Source organism: Scaptodrosophila lebanonensis, unplaced genomic scaffold (assembly GCF_003285725.1).
Source record: "Scaptodrosophila lebanonensis strain 11010-0011.00,11010-0021.00 unplaced genomic scaffold, SlebRS2 tig00000126-arrow-arrow-pilon, whole genome shotgun sequence".
Taxonomy (NCBI): Eukaryota; Metazoa; Arthropoda; class Insecta; order Diptera; family Drosophilidae; genus Scaptodrosophila; species Scaptodrosophila lebanonensis.
Window position 1 is genome coordinate 885,706 of NW_022060582.1, and position 20,566 is coordinate 906,271.

At 39.3% G+C, this 20,566-nt stretch overlaps 1 protein-coding gene across 1 annotated transcript; it reads left to right on the plus strand.

Moving 5' to 3' along the window:
• The first annotated feature begins 507 nt into the window (after positions 1–507).
• LOC115628792 (protein distal antenna-related) lies at positions 508–1,857 on the plus strand. The gene has a single exon (XM_030525007.1). It carries the CDS (start codon positions 548–550, stop codon positions 1,700–1,702), a length of 1,155 nt encoding a protein of 384 aa, XP_030380867.1. The 5' UTR covers positions 508–547; the 3' UTR covers positions 1,703–1,857.
• The last annotated feature ends 18,709 nt before the right edge of the window (positions 1,858–20,566 follow it).

Below are 20,566 nucleotides of genomic sequence, written 5' to 3' on the forward strand. Positions count from 1 at the left end.
CAGCAAACCTAATATACTCTTGTACATTTTATGTACAGAGTATAAAAAATACTAAAAACGGAGTCCAATAAATAGAGAGCAAGCACGTTTATGTCTGTTACAGCACAACATAAACCAGGCCGACTAAGAGATTCGATGAGAACAATGTATGAAGTTATGTAGAGTTTGCGCGAACTGAATTTATGTTTAAAAAGAGAATGAATTATTTTCGCCATGTGTCTTACCTCTCTTATTAAAGAGTAACAAGAGTAATTCTCTTTGCACCAGTCATAGTGGTGCATGTGTATGAGATACTTATTCCTTATGCTCTTTTCGCCGTGTTTTGGAACAGGCTCATTTCAATGACATTGCTACAACTAAAAACACACATTTCTGTTAATCCGAAGAGTGAACAACACTTGCAGCGGTATTCGCGGTAAAATTCTAAACTCATTCGGATTTGTATCTGTTCGTGTAAATTTCACATATGACAAAATTAAATGCGTACTAAAAGTAAATAAATGTTGAAGTCGTTGTTTATGTATCAATTACCACTTTACATTATAAAATGGATATATCTGCATATCAACAAATGAATATTCGAATGAGCAGCCGTGGAAAACGGCCGCTTCGTAACCTTACACCGAATGACAAAGTGCGAGCTATTCAACGTATTCATAATGGCGAAACAAAAGCTTCTGTTTCCAGGGATATTGGTGTACCCGAATCCACGCTACGCGGTTGGTGCAAAAACGAGCAGAAACTCAGATTTATGTGCCGGCAACTGGGTTCAGGTGCAAATCATCTTGGCATACCAAATTTAGAAATTCCTCCAGAAAAACGTGGAAAATTTGAAGTGCAGCTTTTGTCTAATTCATTTTCGTCGATACCAAATTATGAAAAAATAGCTTTTGGCGGTGCGGCATTTTCAACTATGGAATTTACAGCTCAAAATGAACAACTGATAGAAAAGCTGGCTTTGGCCGAATTTATAGAGAAAAATGAGTTGTGTCCTAATATATTGAAAAATATCAAGCAGGCGAACTCTGTTACTACGTGTATAGAGCCATCAGGATCGGATTTTTCAGCCAATCATATGCTAAATCAATTTAACTTGTTGGCACTGCTTAGTGCAAAATCGCCAGGCATTTGTGGTAATACCACCAAAGCTCAGTTAAAAGGAACAAATCACTCAACTCTAAGTGTCAAAAATTGGGCCAAAAATCCAGATGAGATTTTGTCACACTCGGCCGAGCTTCAAAGTCATTTCGACGGCACAAACAGCAATGGTCCATTGGAAAACATTGTTACGACATGTACTCATGCTGAAGCAACTACTTCATCTACGATTTCGGGGGTTAATTTGTTCTCAATACCTGAAATTTCTTTTGCAGCCGATGCCATTCAGGTTACAGCTCTTTTAGATTGGTGTAAAATTTTTAATGCTAGTCTTAACATCCTCGCTATTGCTGCTTCTTCTGCATCCGTGCAGCCCGAATACATACCCACATTAACCAAAAAGTCCGATGAGTTCGATGAAGCATCTCGAGCGGTCTTAAAAAAATGTAATCCAGTAGTACACAGCGAATCCTCTAATGAAAGCTACTACGACAGCGGGCCCGAAGATCTCTCCATTCGTTCAAGTGCTTCAAAATCGTCCAGTCCATCAAACAGCAGATCTCAAAGCCCCAATAAGAGTAATCACAGCGATGGTGAGCAGTAGTCGTTGCTACTACTGTAAATCTCTTAATGAGAGAAATCGTATATAATAAATATATCTTAGTTTTATTACTACACTAAGCATTTGTAGGTATTACTTTAAAAACGAATTGAAATAAGGATTTAAATATGTTTTTATTCGCTTGTGCATATTTTGCAACATTCAAGTATCAACAATTTGTGGATTTAAGAAATTTAGTGTAAATACCGTACAATGAAATAGTTACTAATATTATGTAACTCTCGCAAGCTTACAAAAAAAAATCTTTAAATAATCATTGAAAAACGGTTAATTAAAAAAAAGAAAACAACAAAGCAAATCATTTAAGAACTTCGAAAATATTATTTTACGAGCATTATAGAGTATATAACTAGCATATAAATTAAATACATTTTTGTAATTAAATTATACCTATGTATATAAATTAATAAACTTCATACCACATGATCCATATGGGGCTGCGACTCAAAGGGACTTTAATAAAAGGATTAATTAACATGAAATATAAGATTAATTAACCGATATGTCGAGTGTTTCTAATTATACCCTTGAAATACACATATTTAAAACGCCTTTAAGCAACGACGCACAGTGGGGCCTTCGGACTTTTTTCGTTGCAAAAATCATATCTTCTGAACGGCTGAAGCAATTTTCGTCATTCAAATTTTGTTTGAAAGAAAAATTCTTAAGCTTTGAAACAAGTCATAGCGCATTGTGCTGTGATTTCTAGGAGCTGCGCAATGTGTGGATTTTGTTGCCAGTGCAATATTTGCCTAATCAAACTAATAAAAAACATTTAATGATACAATTATTTTCAGTTATGTTATATTTTTAGTTTTTAACAAATTAAAAATTGAACAAAAAATTGTTTAAATATTACAAATTTTTTTTTTAATTTAAAAATATTGAACATTTTTTTTACATAAAAAAAAGTTAAGTAAAATATTTTGTTAATATTTTATGATTACATTAATTTTTATTATAAAGTACTGACAGCTGCAATTATTTACATTAATATGTTTTCTTTAAAATAGTCGTCTACATTCGAAGGAATATCTAATAATTTCACCATGTCCGAAGAATAATTACTAACTAATTCTTTTTGAGACCTCACATGTCTAAGGGATGAAACCAGTGGATCTGAAGAGGCTGACAACATATTGAAGAGATCCTCGTTTTGCCTTATTCGTGACGTCTTGCATGTGTTCAAATATCTGAATTTTTTATAGTCCTTGTTCCTCGACTCTTGGGCTTCCTCTGACATTTCTCCAATTGGTCATGAAGTGTTACTTGCACTGACTGTTCCGTCACTATTGTGGGCTGAGGTACTGCCTCTTTCTTAGCCGATCTTATTTGTTTGTACCCAGGAAGAACATCAACATTATGCCGAATTAGGGAATGTCGCAATATTAAATATTTTTCCTTTGACAATCCCAAATCCATAAACAATGCCAAAGCCTCATCGGCACTGAACTGCTTTAGCAGTAAGTTTGGCGGAGTAGGAATGCTTTCCTTGATCCTTTTAAGTCGCACTGGGCTTGCGTCAGCAACCGCTTTTGTGATTTGCGATTTTATTTTTTCCTGATCCTTGGTGTATTTCATGGACAGCGCCTCCGACAAGTGATCCGTAGCTATGGCTTCTGTGACATCGACTAGCTTTCTTTTTCTTGTAAAATCCGAGCATTCTTCAATGGATTTCGTTGGTCTTCCTCTGGCTCGTCCAGTTGATGTAGAGGGTACATCGTCCATTGATGTATCCAAGTACGTAGTCGTTGATAGCCAGATTTCATATTTTAAATCAAATTTCTGCTTGCTATAGCGTAGGATGCTTATCCATTTCTGTTTGATTTTAGAATAAATTAATTTAAGCTTATTTCTCAACATTTTTTGCTGATCTGCACTTTCCAGAGCATCATACAGCTCTTTCAGAACAGCTTCTTCAAATTCCTTCTCATCATTGGAATTCCTAAATAGATCAAATAATGTTGCATTTTGCACAGCCATGTTAAAGAAAAATCACTTTTAAGGTATTTAAACGTAAATTATATTGATAAATACTATTCACTGCTTGTTAGACACAACTGATTGCTTTTTAAGTCAAAATTCGACTATTACGCTGCACCAAAAATATTGGCAATATATACCATTTCTAAACGCATACCTAAGATAATAAACTAAAACCTCTTTTTGCCTGTTCAAATGCTTTAAAGCAAAGAAGCATTATCAACACACCTAACAAATACAGAATTAACTACAAAGCAGACACCGAAAATTGCGCGCATATTTACAGACACCTGTTAGTTAGTAACTCCAAGTCAAACAGAGCAGACTTGCTTAAATAAGTAATTATATAAAAATTTTTGTGTTATAGTTTCAATATGTTAATTATGTTATATGTTTTGTAGTTGCCCTGAAGACGGTTACCGTGGCGTAACCGAAATATATCGGAAAAAGAAAAGAAAATTAAATAAATTGGTTTTTCTTACTCTGACCTCGAGCCGGCCAAACAATAAAAATAACTATGAGGAAGGTCACCAAAATACTCAACGTACTTTTTTTTATTTTCCATCAAAGTTGAAAAACACCCTAAAAATAGGTAGTTTAAAAAATAACGTTTTCTAGATAACTACGAATACGAAAGACATAGTTTTTATTAAATAATGCATAAAATTAATTCATCTAGCAATACAAATCAAAACATCAATGATTCGTTTCATAACTTAGCTAATATTATACCTGAAAGATGAAGTATTTGCATCAAATTGAATTAATTGTTGCGAGCTTAAAAAAGGGTCGACTTTGAGTGCACATATGTCCTAAACTATAATTCCGAGAAGAGTAAGATTTTCGTAATCTTTGCAAAAAAAACTATTAGACACGTTTATTCATTACTCCCAAAGCGTTCATGAAAATTTTGATTTTCGCAAGCTGTTTCGGCCTAAGGCCCCACTGTGCGACGTAGGCAGGAGGGAAGGTGGGGTAATTTTGTACTTTCATGTGCAGTGTAGAAAAACAGGTTATATGTCCGTCGGTTTTCACAGCTAAGTTGGTTTTATGTAATGTAATTTAACATAATATACCCAAATTATGTAAATAAGAATGAACTGGTATAAAAAAATGTAAAACTAAGTTTATAAGTCAACAAAATAATAAAATGGTATTTAAAAAGGAAAAAGTACGTTTGGAATAGGATGTCGGCGCACCGATCCGAAGATACTATTACTTGTTTTTTTTTTTTACATTATGCTCAAAGAGCATATATTTATCTATATATATAAAACAGTTTGTCCTGACTGACTGACTGATTGGTGATCAACGCACAGCCCAAACGGTAAAGGCTAGGAAGCGGAAATTTGGACTCAAGTATCCTTTCATAGTCTAGGTGCCCACTAAGAAGGGCGACTCAAGTTCATAGCGTAGGTTGGCGATAAGAAGCACTTTTGGAAAACTCGAGCTCCAAAGGGAGAAAACAGGCTCCAACGTTTGTATGAAAAATCTACAGTTTCTGCATCTACAGTTTCTGATTAACTTCAAACTTAGTTTGTATACTCTCAGAACAATTCCAAGAAAAACCGTATACTTGGTTTTTTGATATTTTTTTGGGGCCTCAAATATGGGAGTTTTCCTGTAAAAAAATGGTGGGGCACAAAAGCAAACCGCGTCAACAGCCCACAGCCCACACGGTAAAAGCTAGGATGCTGAAATTTGGGCTCAAGTATCCTATCATGGTGTAGATGCGCACTAAGATTTTGGAAAATTCGAGCTCCAAAGGGGGGAAACGAGCTCCAAAGTTTGTTTGAAAAATCCGCATTTTTTAGCCGATCGACATAAAACTTAGTTTCTGAAATCAATAAAAAAATACAAAGAAAACTGCATACTCGGTTTTTTTTTTTTAATTTTTAGTTGGAGCTTGAATTATTGGGGTTTTCTGGGGGCACAAAAGGAAACCGCGTCAACAGCCCACACGGTAAAGCTAGGAGGCTGAAATTTGTGGGATTTGGGATTTTGGAAAATTCAAGCTCCAAAGAGGGGAAAAGAAGCTCAAAAATTTGTTTGAAAATCCTCATTTTTCAACCGATCGACTTAAAACTTAGTTTCTAAAATCAATTAAAGAATACAAACAAACCTGCATACTTAGATTTTCGAAATTTGTGTTGGAGCTTGAGTTATTGGGGTTTTAATATTTATTCAACTTTTCAAATGAAAAGTTTGTGTTATAAATTTAGTCCGATCGATTTAAAATTTGGGTAATGTAATCTACGTAACTAATTCTACAACTTTGCATTCAAGGATTTTCAAAATATGCATTTTACAAAAGCAGGCAGAACAAACAATACAAAATATCAAACAGTTGGGGACAACTAAGTATACATACACACACACACACACACACATGCAAGCAACTGTTCGTGTAGTTGCGTGCAAACGATTGAAATAGCCAAAGCAAAATGTGAGACACTAATGTATGAATGTCCATACATATGTGCACATCTATGTATGTACATATGTATCTACATATGTATGTATGTACATTCGTCTTGCACTGACAGAGCAAGAAATGTTAATTAATTGAAAACAAGAAAGGAATGCTAAAGTCGAGCAGGCTCAACTCTTAAATACCCTGTACCACCCCACAAAAAAGTAATTAAATTAATTAATTAATTTAATTAAATTAATTAACTAAATTAATTTAATTAATTAACTAAATGTTAACTAATTAAATATAAAATATTCCATGCATGCATACATACATTTACAATTACATCAGAATCGTGTCTATGCGTGTTTGTGTACTTGTACATATGTATGTATGTGTGCATTGAGCCTGGTTATATGGCTATAACTTTCTTTCCGATCATTCTATCATAATGAGACTTGGTATACGGTTATATAATTACTAACCTAATGTGACTACCAAATTTTAGTTCAAAATTCCAAGAATTACGGGAGTTATAGAAAATCGTTAATAGGGGGGGAGTGGGGGGGTGGATCAAAAAAAATGAACAAACTCGCCCTTTCTCGGTCTCAGGAGAAACTGTATACCAAGTTTGGTTATTCCAGCTCTTATACTTTCGGAGATCCTTGCGTTCATACAGACAGACAGACGGACAGACAGACGGACAGACGGACAGACGGACATGGCTATATCGACTCGGCTTGTCATGCTGATCAAGAATATATATACTTTGTGGGGTCTACCAAGCCTCCTTCTGTGTGTTCCATGTGCACTCGCACTAAACTAATATACCCTTGTACCCTTTGGGTACAGGGTATAATTATATAACATTTTTAAAAGTAATTTTTTCTTTGTTTAGTGCATTTGGCATTAGGGTTTTCATTAATAACTTTATGCAGCAACAACAAATATCAAATAGTTGGGGGCATCACATACACACACTCACACACACACAAGCAACAGTTCGTGTCTATGTGTGTGGTTCTCTACGTACGGCTGAAAAAGTAAAGAGAAACATACATACATATGTATGTATGCCTGTGTATAAATATAGCATGTATGTACATTCGTATTAATGTATACATTGAGCAATCGAACACAGTTGTTTGATTGTAAAAAAAAATAATGCTCTAAAAACAACAACAACTGCAAGTCATTAGCTCGCTCTTCTTCTTTCGTTTTGACCATTTAATGTTAATTGCAAAGGCAAAACGCCAAAAGTTTACAGTTACCGTCGCTAGGCAACGACTGCGTAAGCGATAGTAAAGCAGAATCCGAATAACGGAGGTACGCATATTCTGCTTCGCATTGCGGGCAGATGTATGTATGTAAGCAGGCAAGTTACAGGCGAACAGGCGACACACCAAAAGCGACAAAGCTACAAAGCAGAGGGACAACAGACACAAGAGAAGAGCAAGTCGTTAGAAGTAGTCGAGAGAGAACAGTCGTTGCAGAGAGTCGTCGTGAAAAGAAGTTGTCAACGCCAACCGTCGTGAACATATTAATCATATTGAATTGAATTGAACAGAATTAATTGAACTATTGTTATAATTTGTATCATTATTTAAGTATATTGTACTTAACATAACTTTACATATGGGGGTTCGTCTCGGTCAATTCTCGGTTAATATTTCCTTCAGTGCGTGTAAAAAACGATTGATCAGTTTGTAAAAGTGGACATTGACAAAAGCAGAAGTTTGGCCGATTGATAAAAAAGTTGAAAGTTGCTAAAGTTGTTTAAATTGATCGGTCAATGCAGAAGCTAAAAGTTTAAATGTTGTAAAGTTGCTAAATTTGTTTAAATTGATCGGTCGATGCAGAAACAGAAAGCTGAAAAGTCGTTAAATTTGCAAAAGTTGTGAAATTCGGCTGTCGAACATTCAAGGTCTTTCTACGTCGTATTGTCAGCCTGGCGCCAGCATCATACGATCGAGCGAAAAGTTACAGTTATATACCCGCAGTTGTGAAATAAAAAACAATTAAAGCGAAACTATGACCAAGGTCAAACGTACGCCGGCAAAGAAGGACGCAAAAGTAAAAGAACAAAGTGATGAAATGCAGGAAGCCGTTGGTTTAGTACCGCAAGAAGTTGTTATTGTTGAACAAGATCAGGGTGACCAGTTGTGTGAAAAGAAGATGGAGAAGCAGCAAAAAGGTATAGAGTGTAAAATTCAGCAAATGTTGCAGTTGCTAACACTGAAAGTGGAAATCGATGAAAAGAGAGAAAATGAAAGTTTTGACAAAGTTGTGTGTGAATGTGATGGGTATACAGTTCCGATAGATAAATGGTTTGAAATGTTTGAAAAGAATGCAAATGCCTATGATTTGTCCGATATGCAGAAATATGTACAAGCTAGAAATAAAATGTGTGGTGCCGCCAAGCTATTTTTAGAGTCTGAAACAGTCGGTGACTACTATGAATTGAAAAGAGCATTAGTAGAAGAGTTTGAATGTAGCCTAAATAGTGCAGATATACATCAGCGGTTGCAAGAGCGGAAAAAGAAAGATGGCACGCTACGGGTTTGCGTCGACTACAGAAAGCTGAACAAGATGGTACTCGACGATTGTTTCCCTGTGCCACTAATGGAGGAGGTCTTACTGCTGCCAGATACTTCACCATCATGGACCTCGAGAATGGGTTCTTTCACATACCAGTGGATGAAGAAAGCAGAGCTTTCACGGCGTTTGTAACCAGAGAGGGCCTTTTCGAGTTCAACAAAGCGCCATTTGGGTTTAAGAACTCACCAGCCGCTTTCATTCGCTTTGTGAACTACATATTCCAAGAGCTGATCAACGAAGACATAATGCAGTTGTATATGGATGATATTATTATCTACGCTAAAACACCAGACGAATGTATGCAGAAAATTAAGATGGTCATAGAGACAGCATTCCAGTATAAGCTGAAAATAAAATGGAAAAAATGCAGCTTTCTTCAGTCGCGTATAAGTTTTCTTGGACATTTTGTCGCAGATGGGAAAATATGGCCTGGAAGAGAAAACTACAGCCGTTATTAATTTTGCTGAGCCGCATAACATTAAAGCCGTACAGGGGTTCCTTGAGCTTACCGGATTTTTCAGGCGATTCATTCCTAAGTACGCTCACATGGCTCGCCCGTTAACGAATCTTCTAAAGGAGGATACTGAGTTTATAATTGGTCCAGCAGAAAAGCAGTCGCTACAGCAGCTAAAACAGGCTCTCAGTAGTGAGCCAATTTTGCACATCTACAACCGAAATGCCGAAACAGAAGTTCACACAGATGCTAGAAAAGACGGATTCGGTGCGATGTTGCTGCAAAAGTTTGATGCCAAGTTCCACCCGGTGTATTTCTGGAGCAAGAAGACGTCTGATGCAGACTGCAAGAGGCACAGTTACATCCTAGAAGTGAAAGCAGCTTACCTCGCCCTGAAGAAATTTCGACACTACATTTTAGGAATACAGTTTAAGTTGGTAACAGACTGTATTGCCTTTAATCAGACAACGTCCAAGATCGATGTACCAAGGGAAGTCGCGCAATGGATATTGTACATGCAAGACTTTACGTTTGATGTTGAACACCGTTCAGCTGATAGAATGAAACATGTTGTTGATGCTATGTCGCCAGTGCAGAGATCCTACCTCAGTTAAAGAAAGCGCAGCAGAATGATGAGCACATTAAGGCAGTCGCAGAAGTCCTTAAAGAACGCCCCTACCAAGACTACCAGCTGAAAGGTGGCATTCTCTACAAGTGCGTCAGCGGAAATGAACTGTTCGTGGTTCCAAAAGGGATGGAGCGCGAAGTAATACAAGAAGCTCACGAAGTTGGTCATTTCGCAGTCAAAAAACCATGCACTATATTCAACAGCAGTATTGGATCCCACATTTAGAGCATAAAGTTGCAAAGTTGGTCGCCAATTGCATAAAGTGCATAATAGGTAACAGAAAGTTGGGAAAGCAGGAAGGCTTGTTGTACTGTATAGACAAAGGAGATACGCCCCTCCATGCGCTGCACGTTGACCACTTGGGGCCATTGGATGCGACGTCTAAACAGTACAAATATATCTTCGCAATGGTGGATGCTTTGTCAAAATTTGTATGGCTGTTTCCCACAAAATCTACTGGACAAGAAGAAGTCGTACGTAAGCTGAAAAGTTGGTCTGATGTTTTTGGGTTTCCAAAGCGCATTGTAAGCGACAGAGGATCGGCATTTACATCAGTTGCATTCAGCGAGTTTCTGAACCAATACCAGATTGACCACGTGCGTTGTACTACAGGAGTAGCCAGAGGGAACGGGCAGATAGAGCGCGTTAATCGTTCTATTTTGTCAGTCATCACAAAATTGTCGATTGATGAAACGTCGAAGTGGTTCAAACATGTGGCGCAAGTGCAGAAAGCTATTAATTCAAACGTGAATGCAAGCACAAAGCCATCTCCGTTTGAAGTCATGTTTGATACAAAGATGAACAACAAAGTCGAGGATCGCGTTTTGGAGATACTAAATGAAGACAACATCAAGCAGTTCGATGATGAGCGCCTAAAATTGCGTCAGCTGATTAAAAATAACATTAAAGATGCACAACGAACCTATAAGCGCAATTTCGACAAAAAGCGTAAACGAGAGCATGGCTATAGCGTCGGCGATCTTGTAGCAGTAAAAAGAACGCAGTTTGTTGCCGGTCGCAAGCTAGCAACAGAGTTCCTGGGTCCGTACGAGGTAACGAAGGCTAAGAGAAGGGCCAAATGTTACGGCTACAAGCGATGACAATATGAAGTTATGGAGGTATGTGGCTGAAAACGAGGATCTGTTGTCATCTGGGACAGATGACTAGAATCAGGAGGGCCGAATGTAAGCAGGCAAGTTACAGGCGAATAGGCGACACACCAAAAGCGACAAAGCTACAAAGCAGAGGGACAACAGACACAAGAGAAGAGCAAGTCGTTAGAAGTAGTCGAGAGAGAACAGTCGTTGCAGAGAGTCGTCGTGAATGGTCGTCAGTCAAAGAAGTTGTCAACGCCAACCATCGTGAACATATTAATCATATTGAATTGAATTGAACTGAATTAATTGAACTATTGTTATAATTTGTATCATTATTTAAATATATTGTACTTAACACAACTTTACATGTATGTATATGATTTGTTCTTATTGATCTCAATAAATAATTAGATTTTATTATTTAAATATTCCGCTTATTGCATTCAAACTTCCATATTTTGATGGTATCGGTGGCTTCAACTATCGAAAGTTTTACTCTAGCAAATTGAGATGAGAATTGTCAGTGCTTTTTGATCGTGGCTCATCGCTGCACGGCATTGGCACGAGTGCCGTGTTTCATATTCCGAGTTTGTGCGTGACCGTATTGACTCAATATGGCACGAAAAGACTCAAATGTGAATTTAAAATTAGGATATACCCTTATAGTTATTCCCCTTTTTTGCACATAGTCTATCTTAAAACGTTGCGTTATCTCTATATATAAAACAGTTTGTCCTGACTAATTGGTGATCAACGCACAGCCCAAACGGTAAAAGATGAAATTTGGACTCAAGTATCCTTTCATAGTATCCATCATACTGTAGGAGCACACTAAGAAAGGCTTTTGGAAAATTCTAAAAAATTCTTTAAAAAATATTATTTATAGTGGTCATGTTCGTTTAACGAAATAGTTTGGCAAGAACAAAAATGAACCGGACTACATGGGTAGGTTATGCACACACAAAATAAATACAATTGGAAACATTATATTAACCTGCTAGTTATGAAACATATAAGTTCACTGAAGAGTATGTATGTATGTGATTAAAATTTTGTATGCGTTATATGTCAATAGTTTTTGTTGATTTCTAGTTATAAAGTAAGCAGAAAATTTGATGACAACAACTAATAAAATACAACCAAATGCACTATTTGGCGCTCTTTAAAAACAAACATGAAAGGAATGCTAAAGTCGAGCAGGCTCCACTCTTAAATACCCTGTACAACCCCACAAAGAAAATGTATTAAAAAATTAAATTAAAATAATTAAATTAAATTAAATTAAATTAAATTAATTAAATTAAATATAAAATATTCCATACGTACATTTACATCAGAATCGTGTCTATGCGTGTTTGTGTACTTGTACATATGTATGTGTGCATTACATAATTATGTCAAAGCAGCAACAATACTGCTTGGGCCTAGTTATATGGCTATACTTTTCTTTCTTTCTAATCAACCTATCATAATTAAACTTAGTATAAGGATATATAATCACTAACTGGATGTGACTACCAAATTTTAGTTAAAAAGTCCAAGAATTACGAGAGTTATAGAAAATCGCGAATAGCGGCTGGTTGGGGGGGGGAGGGGGGGGGGAAGTGGGGTGGTGCATCAGAAAAAATGAACAAATTCGTCCTTTCTCGGGCTCAGGAGAATCTGGATATCAAGTTTGGTTATCCTAGCTCTTATACTTTCTGAGATCCTTGCGTTCATACAGACTGACGGACAGACGGACTTGGCTATATCGACTCGGCTTGTCATTTTGATCAAGAATAAATATACTTTGTGGGGTCTGCCACGCCTCCTTCTGTGTGTTCCATGTACACTCGCACAAAACTAGTATACCCTTTTACCCTTTGGGTACTGGGTATAAAAAGGGAAAATGCAAGCCCGAAAGTGACAACTATAAAAGCTGGAACAACCAAAATTGGCATCCAGATTCTCCCTTCCCCCGCTACAGAATTTCGTCAATAGCGTCCACATGTCAAATGCTACCTAAACCAAACTGCACACATAATTTATATATAACAAGAGAGAACGCTACAGTCGAGCAAGCCCGACAGTAAAATAGCCTGTACTCTCCACAAAAAAGAATAATTAAAAAATATATATATTGTAACGACGCGTTACGTAGCGGGCAGCCGTGCAACGTCACGAAGCCGAGAGTAGTTGAAGTAGTAATAAGTATTTGTAAGTAGTTGTAAGCCATGAAGGAAAAGTAGTTTTTTAAGTTCTTTGAATAGTGAGTAGTTTGAGTCTTTTTTTGGTTTTTGCCCAACGCGCACTGAAGCGCGGGTTGTATATTTTTAGTTTTACATAAAAAACACGTGGAGCAGATTTCGGCATACCGCCCTCTTTTATTCAGCGGACGCCTCGGCACATTGGGGTGCCTAATATTTATTAAATTTAACGAACTCTGGCCGGCGAGCATACCCGCGGCAGAGTAAGAACCTTACAATATTAATAAAAAACAAGAGAGAACACTACAGTCGAGCAAGCCCGACAGTAAAATAGCCTGTACTCTCCACAAAAAAGAAAAATTAAAAAAACAATTAAAAAAATTAAATTATTAAAAAAAATGAATGAATTATAGTAATTAATTAATTTAATTAAATTAGAATACATGTTTATGTTCAGTTTTAACAGCATACATTTACATCACGTACTTATGCGTGTTTACATGCGTGTATGTATAGAGCATAAAGTTGAACCAAAGCAGCAACAACAACAAAAGCTACGGGCAGCGCATGAGCAGCGATTTTATTTATAGCTATAACTTTCTTCAGAATTGACCTATCATGATGAAACTGATGAAATGGCACACGGACACATAAGCACTAACTGGATGTAACTACCAAAATTGATTTCAAAATTCGAAGAATTATGGAATTCATAAACAAAAACACGAATAGCGGGGGAGTGGGGGGGTGTATCAGAATAAAAAAAATAAACTTGACCTGCCTAGGGCTTATGGGAATCTGGATACCGAGTTTGGCTATTCTAGCTCTAGTACCGTCTGAGATCCTTGCGCTCATACAGATGGACGGACGGACGGACATGGCTATATCGACTCGGCTTGTCACCCTGATCAAGAATATATATACTTTGTGGGGTCTGCCACGCCTCCTTCTGTGTGTTACATACATGCGCACAAAACTAGTATAGCCTTACCCTTTGGGTAGAGGCTATAATTATCTACTGTTGTTTAAAATCATCAAATTCGGTTAATTGTAAGAAAAGTTATTAGCGAAACAAATTCCCTCCAGTACAACCACCCCAAACTGCAGCAACAAGTTTGCTCTTCTTCTTCCTATTTTTGCTTCTGCTATGGGCGCATATCAGTGGTGGGTACAAGGTACTTCACTGTCGGGCTTGCTCGACTGTAGCGTTCTCTCTTGTTATACTCTGTACATGAAATGTACAAGAGTATATTAGGTTTGCGGGAGCTGAAAAATGTAACAAGCAGAAGGAGGCGTGGCAGACCCCACAAAGTATATATATTCTTGATCAGCATGACAGTACGAGTCGATCTATGCCTGTCTGTATGAACGCAAGGATCTCAGAAAGTATAAGAGCTAGAATAACAAACCTTGGTATCCAGTTTCTCCTAGGCCCGAGAAAGGGCAAGTTTGTTCATTTTTCCCGCAGCACACCCCACTTTCCCGCTATTCTCGATTTTCTATAACTCCCGAAGTTCTTGGAACTGAAATTTGGTGGTCACACCCAATTAGTTATTATATATCCGTTAACCAAGTTTCCTCATCATAGGTCAATTACGAAAAAAGTTATAGCCACAAATAAAATCGCATGATCTGCCTGCAGCTCTGCCCGCAGCTGTTGTTGTTGTTGCTGCTTTGGTTCAACTTTGTGCTGCATCCATACACGCATATAAACACGCAGAGGCACGATTCTGATGTATATTTATTATATGCATGTGTTGAATATTTTATATTTAATTTAATTAATTAATTATTTTTCAATAATTTATTTTTATTTTTATACTCTGTACATGAACTGTATAGAAGTATAGGTTTGCGGGAGCTGAAAAATGTAACAGGCGGAAGGAGGCGTGGCAGACCCCACAAAGTATATATATTCTTGATCAGCATGACGAGACGAGTCGATCTAGCCCTGTCTGTCTGTCTGTCCGTCCGTATGAACACCTGGATCTCAGAGACTTTAAGAGATAGGGACACAAAATTTTCCTCAAAGATGCCTTATGTGTGTATTCTATACGAGTTTGTTAAATTTTTTTGATTTTCCCCCCACTTCCCCCCTATGGGGGTTTTCCCGATTTTCCATTCGTATAATCGCCTATATCTCGGAGACTATAAGACCTAGGAACACCAAATTTTAGTCCAAGATGCCTTGTGTAAATTCGCAGAAAATGTATATTTTGGAATTTCCCTCCCTCCCCTCTCTCCCCCGCAAATGCGATTTTCTTTAACTCCCGTAATTTTTTGAATTTCGAACTAAAATTTTGCAAATACCCCCAGTTGGTTATTATGTGTCCGTATGCCGTTTCACTGTGATAGACCGATTTAACAAGAAGTTATAGCCATAAATATATTTGCTGCTGCAGCGCTGCCCGCGGCTGTTGATGCTGGTGCTTTGGTTGACTGCACACATGTTTGTCAAACAAATTTTTTTTGTTCTCTTAGTTTTTTTTAATTTCTATAATTATTCTAAGCCTATGTACAGAGTATTTCAAAGTCGGGACACCCGACTTTATCTTTTTTTACTTGTTTCTCTGTTGATTACAGAGCTTATGCTCTTACTCGTTGGCATTACTTTATTTTTTTTACAAAAGTTAGTTCGTTTTGATTAGTTCTAATCACAATATATGATAAATTTACATGGATTTCACGAGCATAAGTACCAATGAATACCCTGAGCGTATTTTCGCGAATTAATTTGGGTAATTTAATGTTAATTGCACTATATCTTTAACACACGGTGGAGCGAAATAAAAATACGTCCGACGTCTACGACGTTCACTTTAATGACTCAAATTTTGGGTAATGTAATCTACGCAACTAAATCTACAACTATTCATTCAAGGATTTTTAAATTATAGAAATACGGGTTTCACTTTACAAATGCAGGCAGAACAAACAACATAAAATGCATATCACACAGTTGGGGACAACTTAGTATACATACACACATAGAAGCAGCTGTTCGTGAAATAACCAAAGCAAAATGTGAGACACTAATGTGTGTATGTATGTACACTTGTCAAGAAATATTAATTAATTAAAAACAATTTAACATATTCAAAAGTAATTTTTTTTGCATTACTTATTTATTATTTAAACGCATCGTGCATTATTTAATCAAAATTATCATTTTTGGACCCCTTTTAGAAAACCTGCGTACGCCCTTGAAGGACTACACATACCGGGTCGCTACGTACGGTTAAAACAGTAAAGAGATACAACACAAAACCCATGGATGCATATGTGCATATGTACATATGTATATGCTTGTATATACAAGTATGTCTGGTATTTTAACGCGGTCAGATTCACGCCACAAAATTCTTTGTGCATGGCGATCCTCTTCCATAACCTGTATCTGCAAAAACATTTCCTTTATGTCACCAACAAAGCCAAATTTGGGTTGTCGGAATTTCATTAATACTGCTGCCAGTTCATTATACAGATCAGGTCCTGTTAAAAGGTAGTCATTCAAACAACTGCCATGAGTTTTAGCCGCTGCGCCAAAAACTATTCTTATTTATCTGGAGTCTGTTATAAGCTGTACTGTAACTTTCCCTTAACTTTACATCGTTGGTTTTCCAAAACAAACCGCATTCAAATCTATCGTCTTGTAAAGAAGTTATTTTCCCAACTGGAGTAATGGCTCAGCTGTCCAGGATTCCTTACAAGAAATTTGTAAGTTGCGGGACCTTGCGACCAAAGGGCTCGATGCACACTGTAGGGGACACTTGGCAGCGACACGTGGAATTTGTACTCACTGGTTGATGCCCGGTAAGTGCAAATTCGACGCGCCTACCAGTCTGTTGCCGTTTTACAACTGCGGTTAATGGCCCAGCAACTGTAAAACGTCGCCAGTCTGATCCGCCGATCTTTTGGTTTTGGTGTAGTATTTGCCTGTTAGTGGCCCAGCAAATATAACTACCAAGACTCAGCTCAGAGGGCTACAGTTTATATACCACGACTAATGTCCGCTGTATATAAACTGTACTCCCGCAGAGGGAGAAATATGCAAGAAATAGATCGATGCGCGCTGAAATATTTCGCACACTGCCTTTTATTTATAATATAAGCACTGTTGGCCCTACGCTGCACCACGATTGCTGCATGATTACTTAGACTTACTCAGATTAGTTAACTTAGGTTAACTCCTGTACTCGGTTGCTGGAAGCTGTGTCAAAGTACGTCTGCGTTGCTTGGTGGTTCGGCGAAGAAGAGAGCGAGCTTCCGTTTTCGCTCGCCCTTCTAGCCTTTGTTTGTGTGACCCTATTCCCTTTTTCTAAAATCCCTATGCAAGCGTGGGCGGTGATGCCGGCCTGTTTATTCTCCCTCTATTCAAAAGATTACTGCTTCGTAACTCTAATTGGCAAATAAAGGAACTTTTGTATGCGATATTCAAAGTGCAATACGGTAACAAAAATGTGCAATATTCAACTGTGTAATAGAAAAATCTTAAATCTAGTAATCCAATAATAGTACATCTTATGGCTAATAACAAAAATGTGCAATATTCAAAATTATACAATATAAAAATAGGAAAACTTAAATCTAGTAATTCAATCTAATCATAATATTTTGTGGCGCAGAATTTAACTGCGTCACACCCCCTCATTTCTTCGGGGGCCGAACGGATAGAGACCCTTCCCTTTGTCCGTGTTATTTGGAACCGTGTGTCGCCCAGTTCCTTCGTAAAGCGGGCTCGGGTGCTCCTGTGTATGCCCGACATGATGTCCTCAAGAAGGGCCCGGGGTATTCTTCGGTCCTTCGTGTCGACCTTCCACTCTACCGGTGCCGTAACCCACTCCGCTGAGGCTGGCTCGCTGGTTGTTGCCTCGGTAGTGGTTTGGGGGTTGCGACGGCGGAACAGGGGACGGTTGTCCTCTTCGTCCGATGTTGCTGGCTCCCAGACAAGCCGTTGGACAGTCTCGGGTGGTGTGCATTGTCGTGGTTGCCGCCTCTGCGGGCTATCGTCTCGCCCACTTCGTGAGTCTGGCGTGTCATTGGCCGCGCTGCGCTTCGGAGCCCTGGTCCGGTCGCCCGTGGGGGGTTCGGCTTCGACCCGCATACATCGGACCTCCTCGCGGCTCATCACCGGTTGTCGGGGTTTTTGATTCAGGTTGTTTGCGGTGTCGCCTCGAATCGTTCGTCAGGCTCCTGCTCCAGTGAGGAGAGCCACTCGTTGCTGTGGGTGTTGCTGGCTGGGGACGGGTCATCCGATGACTGGTCGTCCTGGTCTTGGGGAAGTACGGGGACGTGGACTTGTCGTCTTCCCACTCCCGCTCTGGAGACAATTGCCACTCACTACTTCCATTCCCTTTCTCCATCTCGGCTTGTCAAAATTTGTTGTTGCTGTGGAAGATAGAATTGCTTTTTAATATTTTTGCTTTTGCCGGTTTTATTCTGCTCTAGAGGTGTGGCTTGCGCGTAAGAAAACTAGTTTTGGTTGAGGTAAACTACGTTGGTGGGCGATGCCATTGAACGCGGGGTCTCTGGCTAGTACTCCCCCCTTATTCACTAATTACCCCTCCAAGTAGGTGCGCCACGTCTCCTGGTTCATACCCAGGAATTGGATCACTACTAGGACTTGGTTGATGCACGCTTGGTTAAATCCCGAGGGCTTTTGATGGCCTCGAGGACGTCTGCGTCGTCGTCGTCGTTGCTTGCTTGTCTAGTGTTCACTGGGTTGACCCTGAGAGTTGTTGGTAACCTCGGGGGTATCTACGTCGTCGTCGTCGTTACTTGCTGCATCAGTGTGGTAGTCCTTCAAATCGGACACGTTGGCAACTTGTCTCCTACGGCTTCCCACTCGTTGAATGCGCACAATGTAAGTAGATACGAACTTGACCACCTTGAATGGTCCTTGAATGGTCCTCATCGTACTTCGGTGCCAGTTTCGCAGCAAATCCTTTAGCAGCTTTTGAAAGGTGATGCTGTCGGAGTAGAACGAGGGATCCTAGCTTCGGCTGCCATTCTCTGCGGCGTAGGTTGTAGTGGCGTTGTTGACCTGCATAGCCGGTTGCATGTTAGACTGTGCTATGGCGAATATCTCCTTCAAACGGGCTGCTCTCTCGACCGGCGTTTGAGATTCGCTTCCAGTGGCTGGTGTCACCTCGTCGTATAGCGCTTTTGGGAGTCTTGGCTCTCGCCCTTGTATTACGAAGGATGGACTGAAACCAGTAGAGTCTGAGACGCTGGAGTTGATAACCAGAGTAATCTCTGGTAGCAACTCGTCCCAGGTATTTTGTTCACCGCCTATGAACTGCGATATCATCGAATTGATCGTCCGATTTGCCCTTTCCGTAGGGTTCTCTTGCGGGCAGTACGGCGCTGTATGCTGGACATCGACTCCCCATTCCTTCAGGCAGTTCTTGAATTTCCGACTCGTGAACTGTGTGCCGTTATCGCACACGAAGAGTTTTGGGACTCCAAATCTGCTGAGGACTCGTTCTCTAAATGCTCGTACCAGATGGGTGGCAGTGGCCTTTTTAAGCGGGACCAATTCGACCCAATCGTAGTGTTACCATGCTTGGATCTAAGTGTCGCAAAGTGTCGTGAATGGCTCATCGACTTGTCTCGTGAGCATTCTTCCCGCTGGCCGCTGTTGGTTGATCTTGAATCGTTGGCAGCTTTCGCATTTCTGGACGTGGCGTCTGGCGCCTCGATACATTCCTGGTCAGTAGTATCGCTGGGATAGCCTGATGATTGTCTTGCGGATGCCTTGATGGCCCGCTGTTGGAGCATTATGGCAGCATGGCACTCTTCGAGAACACGGCGACGATGATTCCGGGGAACACAGAGCTTCCACGAGACTCTCGAGCGTATTTAGCCACTTGAGTGCCAAGTGATCAGTCACCACCTCGAATCGGTAGCCCTCTAGGTAGCACCTCAGCTTCCGGATTGCCCAAATGTCAGCTAGACATTCCTTGTCGGTACCAGAGTAGTTCTGCTCAGCTTTGCTTAGTCTGCGACTGATGTATGAAATGACTCGCTCCTGCCCATCGATCTCCTGCGTTAATACCGCACCACAAGTACAATTACAAGAACTTGTGGCTAAAATCCGGGCATGCTAATACTGGAGCTGTAGTAACTGGAGTAAAGATTTCAAATTATTAAATGCTGTTTGCTGCTCTTCGCCCCAACGCCATACTCTTCCATTTTTGAGTAGTTGGGACATTGGTTGTACAACTGCAGCAAAGTTTGGAACGAATCTGCGATACCAGGATGCCATCCCAATACATTGGCGAAGTTCCTTCAGGTTCGTTGGCGGCCCTACGTTCCGTACAGCAGAGACTTTGTCGGGATCTGTGTGAATGCCCTGGTTGCTGACCACATGGCCCAAGTATTTTAATCTCTGTTGGAAGAAAGTGCATTTCTCTGGATTGATTCTAAGATTTGTCTGACGTAGTCGTCTGAAGACTTCGCGCAAGTTTCATCAAGATCTTTGCCGA